Source organism: Chelonoidis abingdonii, chromosome 5, assembly GCF_003597395.2.
Source record: "Chelonoidis abingdonii isolate Lonesome George chromosome 5, CheloAbing_2.0, whole genome shotgun sequence".
Taxonomy (NCBI): domain Eukaryota; kingdom Metazoa; phylum Chordata; order Testudines; family Testudinidae; genus Chelonoidis; species Chelonoidis abingdonii.
The window spans coordinates 33167467-33179243 of NC_133773.1; the positions used below are offsets into that span (position 1 = coordinate 33167467).

Consider the following 11777-nt stretch of genomic DNA (forward strand, 5'->3'; position numbering starts at 1 on the left):
TATAAGAGTGGGGGAGACACAAGAATTGTACGAGTTACAAGGATGGTTGGAATGGAGATTTGAATAATACTAGCACAATTTATTTATATTCCAAGAAGCCTTTTAAAAAAAAAAGTTTTACAGGTTATTCCAAACTAACCATCCCCAATTTTTGGCTTTTGAGCTCACAGTACCCTGTAAATCAGGTCACTTTTATTTAGTTGCAAAATAAACTGTTTAGGTGCTAACTTTAGGCCCATAGTTTGATAGTTTGTCAAAGTATTTGGAAAAGAAAATATGAGCCCCTACACAATGATTAATGTGGTGGAATGACACAGTGCTCTGAGGACATGGTGTAGACAAATTTTAGTATTCTGAAATTAGAGTTTCTGCTGCTGACACCATACAAGAAATCTTTCGGTGGTTCAGAAGGTCACACTACTTCATAGTATTTGTATGTCTGGAATTTTACTCTTTTTAGACTGTTAATTCTTAGTCTGTGTTTGAGCAACATTAATTATCTTTCTTTATTGTTTATTTTCTCGTATTTAAAGTTTTACTATGTGATATTTGTACATAACTGTTAGATTGTGAAAAAGGCTTGAAGTTGATGTGAATATTTGAAATAATCTTTCCTCCCTTTCCCTCAGCAGTACACATGCCGGAAATAACCACGTCACCTTTTTCGATAATGCAAGATGCATACAGTGTACTTTTGCAGGATAAGATTCCAGGTGGCATTAGAACATTTTTCTGTACAATTCCATCTCCAGTCTTATAATGAATGTGATGTGGGATGCACAAGCTCCTGTTCTTTTCTCTCTGGCTGACTTGCCTATCTGCAAGAAGCAGGAACCAATGCATACAAGAAGAAAAATATAAAAAGTTAATATTTTAATTAGGGAGACTGAAGGAAGTTTTAGATAATACAACAAAACACTTCTAAATGTAATGTACTGCTGAATACTACAGCTGTTTCCCCTTTCAGGACACAACATGAAATTGGCAGTGTCCTTTCTCCCCTCTCTCGCCTTCCTCCCAGTAATCAGATCAGGTAGTTGTTAAATTAGGGTCAAAGCCTGGTGCACTCCAGCTCTGCAGCATGGAGCCATCTGATGCTGTGCAGCACAAATGTTCCCCAGGGCTGCAGAGTTCTCTTGGTGTGCTGGGATTAGGAATTAGAGAGGGAGCTTGTATGGCAGCCAGGTAGCTCCCTTTTAGTAATGTCTGTGCCCCTCTCCTCCAGCTCTCACCCACAACGGTGTGAGTGCTGGGGATTACATCAAGGGAAGACAGTACATCTCCAGTCTCCCAGAAGAAGAGGATGGGTTCTCTCTGACTGTTGGAGATTAAATGAGAGAGTTTGAACGGCACCTGAAGCAAGCTCCTGGTTGACCATTCTATAATGGTATAATCTGGCAGAGCAAACATTTCCCATTATGCATATCTGGAGCTGAAAAACACATGCTTGGTCATTCAAAACTCTGTATGTGTGTGTTTTACTTTAAATTACTACTTAGGGATTATGATCCCTGCTCTCCCCTGTGGCAGTTCTGCAAGAATTACTGTTGTCCTAGAGTTGCAATAACCTCTACAGGCAAAACATGGAAAAGTGGGGACAGGGAACCACAGAGAGCAGTTAGAGTGTGGGAATGTCACTGCCTAAGTCCCCAACCTGAAAGATTCTGTACCTTGCTCTGGCAGACGGAATACAAAGCCTCTCTATCACCTTTCTACACTGAGAACAGCTGTCCTCCGTTGGTTGACTTATGAGGAGCTTGATTACATGCAGGTAGGAGGCTAATACGTGTATTACTTCTGTCTGACTGAGCTATGATTTAGGCTTTGACCAGGGTGTCCTTTTTCTGGCCAGGCTTACTGGCAGCTGACAATATACACATTACTGTGAGGTGGTTGACATGATCTAGCTGCTTCAGTTTGTGATTGTGATGATATTGTCCTAGGTGTTTGTCCCTGGTGGTCTTTGATAAGTCCTGTCAATCGATTTCTTTGTGTTTCCTGATGAATGGTCTCTACAGTTCTCCCAAATGCTTCCTGTGACCCTTTAGGCTCTCCCCCAGAACAAGCACATACTCTCTTACTTAATTTTTCATTAGAATCAGTGCCGCCTCCTCAAATTCCTGTCACTCTTTACTTGCAAGAGCTCTTACTCTGCCACTTTTCCCCATCTCACAGTTACTTTTCCTGTCCTGCCTCTCTCCAACTATTTGGATACTTGCTTCTCCTCGCTCTACAATATCACTCCTCTCCTCAGAATACCCAGCTAGCAGACTCTTTTCCTCTATGTTTCTCTGACGGTCTCACCACTCCAACTGCTGTTTCCCAGTTGTCACAGCCCTCTCCAGTCTGGTTGCCGTGGGGCTCCCTCAGCATGCCAGCAGGATTTACATGGGCCATTTGTCAAATATGCAATGAAAGCTCATTTCTAACTATACCCTGATTACTGGGGCATGGCAAAAGTACTGTGTAGTACAAGCTTTATGATGTACAAACCCTAAATGAGAAGCAATTGTGTGATTCAGATTCACTTTTTAGATCAAATGAAATGGTAGTCATATTAAGACCAATGTGTGCTAAATCCCTATTTATAGTTAAAATTCTAAATATTAATAGACACTGCATGTAGCTTTTGAAGAGTTATGAATGCGTAAAACGTGATAGATATATGATGAGGTATAGATATGTCATGAAATAAATGTCATTAATAGCATATGGTAATTTTTCCAGCATATTGTTGTTGAATATAGCACAGTACTTTTTTTCTTTTCTTTTTTTTTAAAGAAACGCATTCATATATCATCCATATATGTGTTTGTGTGTGGTTCGTGACTGTAAAGATAGCTCAGGAGTCTGAATATGCCTCAGTAACAGTTCAGTGCATATCACAAGCAGCTCTGGTTCAGAGAGCTTTCCATGGTTACATGATATTTATTCCTCTGTTGCAAGCTGGCATCACTTGGCAGTTACATATCCCGTCGTGCTCAATAGCCTGTAGAGTGTGAGTGTGTGTGTGTGTGTTGGTTTGGGGTTTTTTTATCCTTTGAATCTTCCATTAACTGACAGAAGCCAGTGAGGAAGATCTTCCCTAGGGTAGTACCTCCATGAGACATGACCCTGGGAATTCCCTGACTGTGATCAGCTGTGACCTCTTATATTATCTGAACACGTCTTCAGTGATCACAGATCATGTGCTGAATTCTCACTCCCTATTCAAGTCTAACCTGAATCACTTGGAAAGGAATGCAATAACATTTGACGTACAGATGTACAAAAATGAATTATGTGCATATTTAAAATGTCTTTACAGCAGGGATGTCATAAAACACATTACAAGGTGAAAATTCCAGCTGGGGAAGAAGTTTAATACTTTTCTCCTATTAATTGTTGTTGTTTGTCACCATTAAAGGAAATGCCTTTGTCTTTCTGTTTTAGGATTGAGCAGGTAACGCTGAAGCACATCATCTTACGCCTTGGTAGCTATTGTAGTGTCATGGTCATTTAAATGGGAAGTAGACAGAAAAATTCTTCAAGCTATGGTTTAGTGTGCCAAATTCAGTTCAGATGCCAGCACCTGAATGGAAGTTATTGCGCTGTTGGCGTCAGTAATTTAGTTGGCTGCACAGAAGTAATTCTTAGTACTTTATACTTCCTGTGAGTTGTGCAAATGGATAGTAATTGATGATAAATCAGGAGGGAAACAAACGTTGTACAGACTTTTTAAATTGTGTGTGTGGGAGATGGCTGTGTGTTTCCCAAACAACACTAATCGTAATGACAGATGCTGGGAATTGGATGGCTATGGAGAATTTTATCTCCTCTTTTATACCGCTAGAGGATGGTCCCTCTGGATCAAATGTTAAGGAATCCTAATAGTGATGGGTGAGGAAACTGAACCTGCAGATGCCTGTACAATACATCATCTGTAAAGAGAATTCAGAGCTACCAGTGTGACACTTTTCACGACCACCAAATTCAATACAATGCATACAAACAAATCATTATGGGCTGCTATGCCATAGTAGTTAGTAGAAAGCAATTCTTTTGTGGGGTTCACAGGTGAATGCAGATATTATACGGGGATATTGTTAAAGTTATCCTCTGTTTCACTTTGCTTTCTTAGCTCAGAAAAAGGAGTACAATACACAGCATACTCACGATGTGTATCTGTTTCAGTTTGCAGCTCATCTAGTGCAAATCAAATATCCAAGAGTCTGCATTCTGGATGGAGGCATAAACAAGATCAAGCCAACTGGTCTTCTGACAGTTCCTTCTCCACAGATATGAGCAACTACAAATTTTGAGAGAATTTAAAGTTAGAGGGTTCTGTCGACTGTGTGTGAGCATCATAAATCCTAAGGGCATTATGACATCTGCGGTATACAAGAAATCCAAATGATCACTGTCTTTCCATGTGGATCTGGAGTGAAGAAGCTTTGATTTTATCATTTGACATGGAACTTCAGTTGGACTGGATGAAAAATGTGAAACTTTAAATCTTGCAAGGGACTTCCTTCAGCAGCAATGAAATCTGCATCAAGCATTGTTAGGTTCCAGTATAAAAGCAGTGTAGCTAAGGTAAATATTTAGGGTCTATACATATTTCAGCAAAACAGGAGAAACCATTGCCAGAGAGATCACAGTTGCATTAAATAGATTATTTTTTAGAAATATTTTAGAGTGTGAATATTGAAAATAATAGGATGAAATCTTTCTACAAATAACATTTTTTCCCTATCAAATCTTTAAAGAATAAATGCTGCATTTAGTGATCCACTTTCTGTTTTCTGATCTGGACAGGAAATGAAATTAAATAAATCCCAAACTGGAAATCACTGTTCAGAGTACGGCTGAATATATCCAAATATATACCTTCTTTTAGAGAATTGTTCATTCAGCTTTCATTTACTCTGTTATTACCGTAGCTGTTTCAGAGTAGGCCTCATTCTGTGCAAATAGTTTCCCAAAACATGAGAATTTTTAAAATATGCAGAAAAATAGGCTTCTGACTGTACTTTGGGAAGTGACAAAATATTAATTAGCCAAAAAATAATAATACTGGTCCATATTTGAAACACTTATAAAGAAAAAAAGCTGTTCTGTTTTTTCACACCATAGGACTCCCCAACCTTTCATAGAAATGTACATTCTAATTGAAGGTGGAAAAGGTGTATTGGGTGATCTGCTTTATTCCACCTGCCAAGTATAGTCCCTTTTTGAAGGACCACTTCTTGAGTCTGAACTTTAAAACTGACACACTGAGTCAGCAATCATCTCTCTAAAATATAGTATACTCCAGTGCTGCAGTTGAGTGAAAGCAAGAAGCACAAGTGGGATGAGATGGCTTTGGGAAAAGAGAGTTTGGAAATGACTTTTCTTGCAATCAGAAGCCAAGAGTGTCAAAAACAGAGAGAGAGCAGGAAATGGGGTCTGTCTGCTGCCAAGGAGCTAAAAGGAAGGGTGACTTTATTTTTTGTTATGTTGTTTTGGCTTTATTTGTGTGAAACTCACCTTTTTGGATATGGTGAAAAATACCTGAATTCTATACCTCACAGTTCTAGCTTTCGCCAGTTTAGCCCCAGCTTTGCTATGGTTCCAAAAATTCATTTTTCTAAGTAATTTTTTTAAAAAATCTCTAAAAATATACAATAATCTATATCTTCCTGTACATCACTGATAAAAGTATAATATTTGTATTCCAAAAAAGATCTGATGCAGGCTGTAGGCTTCCTAAATCAATGGCATTAAAATAAATGTATTGTGCTCTAATGCTCTGAGAGCAAGAGCCAGTGAGGGAGAGCTAATGTTTAAAGGGAAAAAACTTTGAGATGGTACTAAGAATATTCCTTTAACTTTAAAATGAGAAAACTTCCTTATACATTCTTCTGGGTATTATCTGCTTTTAAAATGTGTTTGTAGATATTAAAGTAGCTTGTAAAATAAAAAGCATTGAAGATTTGTTAGTGTGAGCAGATGGGAGTTTGTCATTTGAGTTGACACAATGTTCCTTTTTTTTTAGAGTGGTCCATGAAATATAAAGGTTTACAATAAAAGTACAGTGTTAGTATACAAGGACTTACTCTGGAAAAAGTGACTAAAACTAGTGCTTGCCCTAGTTTGGGAATTCATGTGATGATTTGGTTTTAACTTTACAAATAGAGCATTGCAGCAGCTTAGTATATTTACATTTTTCTTTCTTTATGTCATAAAAGATTAATTTCCAATATTAAGCCATTTGAAGAAAGACTAAACACAGGCCATGTGCTCTTCTGTAGATCGCCGACAAGATTATCTCATAACTTCTTACGCTGAAACTGTGGAAGATCAGCGTTCTAGAGGGAGCTGTTCCACCAGAGCATTGGATCTGGTCTGCTCAATGAGCAGGTTTTATTCTGAATTTGATTCAGAGGCTCACTTATGGCAAACCATTAGCAATTCTTGATACCACCAGGTGACTGTGTTCTTAGTAGCCCTACAGACTGCATTATTCTTCATACTGGAAATATATGTCAAGAAAAAAAATTCTTCTGACACCCTTTGTCTGAGGAGTGCTCTCATTTATGGTAGAGACTACACAATGGCAGTGCTTTATATATGTGACAAGGTGGTGGTGCATTGTCTGGTCCCACGTGAACTAGGAGTTAACTGCAACTCAGTGTCTCCCTCCATTTATACAGGTGCTCAGAAGGATGGGTGGCAGAGGGGAGAGAATGCCTTTTGGAAGGTAGGGCTCCACAGCTAGTATCATCTAGGACTCATCTGAACCTTAAGCTCTAGGAAGTTTTCCCTGTTTCTTTTTACAGGTATGTTAACTTAAGTTTTAGAACAAGAAAGTAAATTACTTTTTGAGGAAATAGCTTACAGCCCCTGTATTTTCTTCTGTTGATTCATTCAACTAGTTTACAATATTTGAAATGTAAAACATGTATTGACAATTTTCTACATTAAAAATGAGATCAAGTTGAATTAACTAATAATTACAACCTTTGTAATCTCTTCTGTACAAGGCAAGTTTTTGAAAAGAGGATCAATTAAGGGGGTGGTGTTGGGTGATAGTTTGCGTTGCAAGTTCTTGTTTATGGTAAATTTTTACATGGACGGGAGTCACAAAAAATGAAATGTGCAAGACCAGGAAATGCATTGAGCAACATCTAATTACAGTGAAGAAATGTGTTATGCCATTTACCTTAACACTTGGATAACTTAAACTGGACCAGATTAAGTTGCTAATGTGTAGCACTACTTATTACTTTGTTGTTGACATTTTAAAAGGCTGAATAGAGGGAATGAGAATATAGAAAACTTCAGACTTTTAAAGAAAGGAATTGCACCTCATTTCTAGACTCCACTTTTATTGGTGTGTCTCAGATATGTTTTTGTTACAACTAAAAGGTACCACCACGCACAATGGGTCTTGTCAGTCTGAGAACGCTGCATGAAAATCTGTGTGTGTCTGGTTTCTGTTGTTATGCCAGTTCCAGCACTTAGTGACAAAATTTGATTTTATCTTTTCCTCTTAGAAGAGTGAGATTCTTGCAATTGTTCGGTAACTTGTTCTCGCTACAAAATTCTGTTTTTATGCTATCTAGTTTATAGGAGAAAAGTAGACCTGTGTTTGGTCACTGATATTCTCACACTACCTCTATTCCACCAGTTCTGGCACTGCTGGGAAGTCCTGCTGTTGGCATGGAGTTATGCCAGACTGCCAGGATGTCCAATGAAAGCATAGAAAGAAGATATGAGCTATGCCCTTCTAGCAGTCTCATTCCCCCTTGGCCTTATGTAATTGCTGTTCTGCCAGTACATTCTCCATAGCCCCAGTACCCAGCCCAGCAACGTCCTCTGATATTTTCATTATGGTCTTCCAAAGGTTTTTCTGCCACCCAAAGGTATTTGTATAGTGAGTTTTTTGGGCAAAGGCAGTTAATTCTCACATCCTTGATCTCCCTCCTGCCTTTATGCTTGGCAGGGCCCTTCCTTTCTGGCTATAACTTTGTCCCTTCCTCAACCTCATTCCTCTGATTCCAGAGCAAGTTCTCCATGGTCCTGTCAAACATTGCGAATTCAGGGTGGTCCCCACTCATCTAAGGAGTTGCCCAAATTACTATTATGTGCCACTCAGCTCAAGGCAGATGCAGGCCAGGTTCCAATCAATCCTTTTTCCCCAGGACTGCACCTTGAGTTGGTGGGAGGCTTGCATGCTCTGATGACCCTGAGAGCGGTGCTGGAGGGAGCAGAATTCCTGGAAGGGCCATCTAAATCAGACAGGTCAAAGAGTTAGGAGCCAGTTTAAAGGCAGTCCTCCTGGTAAGGAGTTGTGAATCAGGCTAACAACCTATGCAAAAATACTTTCTGGTATGGAAACAATGCGGAGAGAAGCCCAGTCTGCAACAGATTTGACAATGCAGGCATTGACAGTGGAGAACCACAGTCTGTTGGACAAAAGACAAGATAATATCGGCCAACCAGCAATCCAGCTGAAACGACGATGGTGATGGAAAATCAAAGTTGCAAGGAAGTTTCTAATCTGAAATGGCATTAAGGTTAAGATAAGAATTGGGTGTTGGAATGTTAGATCGCTTTGGAGCACAGGTAGGCTGATACAAGTTATCAGAGAAATGAAAATGTGGCCTAAGTATATTTGGAGTAAGAGGAGGTAAACTGGATAAGACAAATTATTCTTGTGATTGTCTTGTGAAGGTGTGATTGTTTTATATGCTGGAAGAGAGGATGATGCACACTGGGAATATGTAGGCTTATTATTGAGCAAGGAAGCTACTAAAGCACTGAAAGAATGGAAACCTGTAAACTTAAGAATAACGACTACTCACTTGGTGACGAACCTTGCAAAAGTCAGTTTTTCAGTAGTATGTGCCAACAAACAACAGAAAAGAATGGTTCAAAGACAGTTTCTATTGATTGCAGAGCCTCCTTTACAAGATCCATTAATATATCGTTGTCTCATGGAAGATCAAAGTGCACAGATTGGTGGTGTTAATACCAATATGAATATATTACGGGCAGATGTGGCATTCCCTAGACAGATGACAATGGTGAATGTTTTGTTGAACTCTGCGTCCCGAGCAATCTTTGCATTGGGGTTACACTTTTCCACATAAACTGACATGGATATTAAATGATGCTTTGCCTAGAAACAGTGTTTTGTATTATTTTGAATAGGATGAAAATTTCTGTTAACAAACTACTCAGAGAGGAATAGGTTGGATTTCAATCCAGAAAGTTGTGTTCAGACCAGATTTTTGCATTTGAGAAGACTCATTGAGTGAGGCTTAAAATACCAGCAGAAGGTAATTCCCTTGATTTCACAAAATTATTTGATAGTGTCCTCACAGAAATCCTCTGGAAGATCCTGAGATACTAAGGAATTCCAGCAAGGATTGTTAATTTGGTAAAAGCTTTGTATGCCAAGTCTGTGTGCTGCATCAGGACAAAGAGCAGAGACCCACAATGGTTTAAGATTGTTATTGGCATAAGGCATATGATCTCCACTTTTCTTCTACCTTATAATGAGAAAAGTGACTGTGGCTGCTGAGGATAGTGCAAGAGAAAAGATGCAAGATTTAGATTTTGCAGATTATATAGTTGTATATGTGTCTAGATGTGGGCTTGAATGGCAGGGTCAGCCACCCAAATCTCCCTCATGTGAGTACTGGTGAGACAAGAAGGATGCTTTTCGGGGCATCTTAGCTGGAGTTTAAAACCATGGAGTTTACATTGAAGGAGTTGATCCCTTCCCAGGAAAACAGAACTTCATCAACCAGAAGGCTGTGGCTTACATTGTCATAGAGTGAGAGACACTGAGCTCCTGTCTTTGATCAGAGGTGATCAGGGTTCTTGGCCTAAACAATAGATAATATGTGTAGTTTCCAGAAATGCAGACTATAACGTACAACAAAGGCATGCCATTATATTTGGTCTACATTTGCAACCTGGGTATAAGCCCTAATGAAGCTTGTTCAGTCAGAGAATGTTTATATTTTCTTGTACCTGGTTTTCACAAAGGCATGAGTTCATATGTTGGTATCAGGAGCTATGAGAATCACTGTGCCTTTGTTATCCCCACATTTCTAAATATCTTTTCCTATCAAAAGGATTAGACAGGCCTACCACTCTCCTGTATGAAGTTGGAAACTTAATTTGCTCTTGTAAACCTTGTCCCAACACCTTTTGAGTCACCATACTGTGTTTCCATACTACTATTCCCTGGGTACGCCCTGCACAGATCCACTAAGAGATCTTAATGAACTATTGTCTCTTCCAGAAGATTATTTCTGTCTAGGAGGAACCAACTCCTTTTAATCTGTGAAGACAGATATGACATCAGGCTTGTGTGTTTGGCTAGAAAAACATATTTTTTTTCTTAACTGATCCCACCTTTGTAGTGCCAGTATCATCATCCTTTTTGGTTTGCAACTTGCGAAGCAAATTGATGTCAGAGATGACTATCTGTTTAGTCTATATAGTCTCCCAGGTAAGTGTCAGGTTATTAATTTTGTGGTGAACAATGCCCTAAGTGATATCACTGTAATATCAGTAGGACAACTAAATCTGTAATCTATTCATTATCTTATCAAACCCATTTAGTACCATCATAATCACATTACTGATCAAAAGTTAATATTGCAGGGGGCCGTCCCAGCTGTCAGTGTGAAATAATCCAACATCTATTATGCAGTTTAAAAAATATGACTGGCAAAGTGCAGGGATCTGTTTACAGTGATTACACTGTATTTTTGGTGTCATTCACTGGATGAGTTTAGATTAGATGTAATATTTTGCTTGCAAAGCTTTTGGCCTCCTTCCCAAACTTGTTGAATCATACTGTAAATCACTATGATGGTTTTGTTCTAAATCAACCTGTTGTGGTCTCTTGGTGTTATTACTACAGGATGACCTCAGACAATACACACTTGTAATTCAAGTATTTTATTTCTAGATTAAAATTTTATTGTATACTTTAGCAGCCATATTCCATGATGCACTGATGCATAACGATGCCCAGGACACAGTAACCTGTCTGAGGGAAGAGAGAAAGTACATAAACACATGGATTTATGCAGTAATCATTATGTTAAATGAGATGAGCATAGCCAGACGTTAGAGAGCCAGCTTCAAAGTGATTACATTATGAATTACTGACTACAACAGTCTTGAACTGAAGGGGGCCAAAAATCTTTGCCAGATATGGTATCTAGCACAACATACTCTTAAAAAGAAGTCTTCATGGTTTTAGTTCTGGTGAAAGGTGCCAGTTTGATGGATCAGGAGAATAAAGTCTTAGAACAGAAGTCTTAGAAGTCTAAAGAACAAGAATATGGCATAATTTGTTTTTTTGGGGGTCCAGTGTTTAGGGTGCTAGCTTGGCTGTTGGGAGGTCTGTACTCAATTCCCTTCTATAGACTTCTTGTGTGACCTTAAGGAAGTCACTTAGACTCTCTATGCCTCAGTTCCCCATCTGTAAAATTAGAATAATAGCACGACTCTATCTCTCAGGGGTTCTGTGAGGAGAGATACATTAAAGATTGTGGTACACTCAGATACTATAGTGATGGGGACCATATAGGTACCTAAGATAAGGTAAATACTTCGTTCTTTGGAACAAGTGAGTCCTTTGCTTTTCTAACATATCAAGCAGTCAGAAGCATGTGACAACCTGACTTCTCCACCCCAATGTAGGGAAAATGTACCTGGAGCTACGGAACAGAGCAGAGAGAAGCTTGAAGGACAGGGAGGACCTCATCCAGCTGGGCCATGGGGTA

At 39.0% G+C, this 11777-nt stretch overlaps 1 protein-coding gene across 2 annotated transcripts in view; it reads left to right on the plus strand.

Moving 5' to 3' along the window:
• Positions 1 to 5955, plus strand: part of TBCK (TBC1 domain containing kinase) — a 173901-nt gene extending 167946 nt beyond the window's left edge. For both annotated transcript variants that reach the window (XM_032794227.2, XM_032794228.2), the window contains one exon: positions 4174 to 5955. In XM_032794227.2, the coding sequence (XP_032650118.1) occupies positions 4174 to 4284 (111 nt within the window). In that variant the 3' untranslated portion in view covers positions 4285 to 5955. The remainder of the gene's footprint in view (positions 1 to 4173) is intronic.
• The last annotated feature ends 5822 nt before the right edge of the window (positions 5956 to 11777 follow it).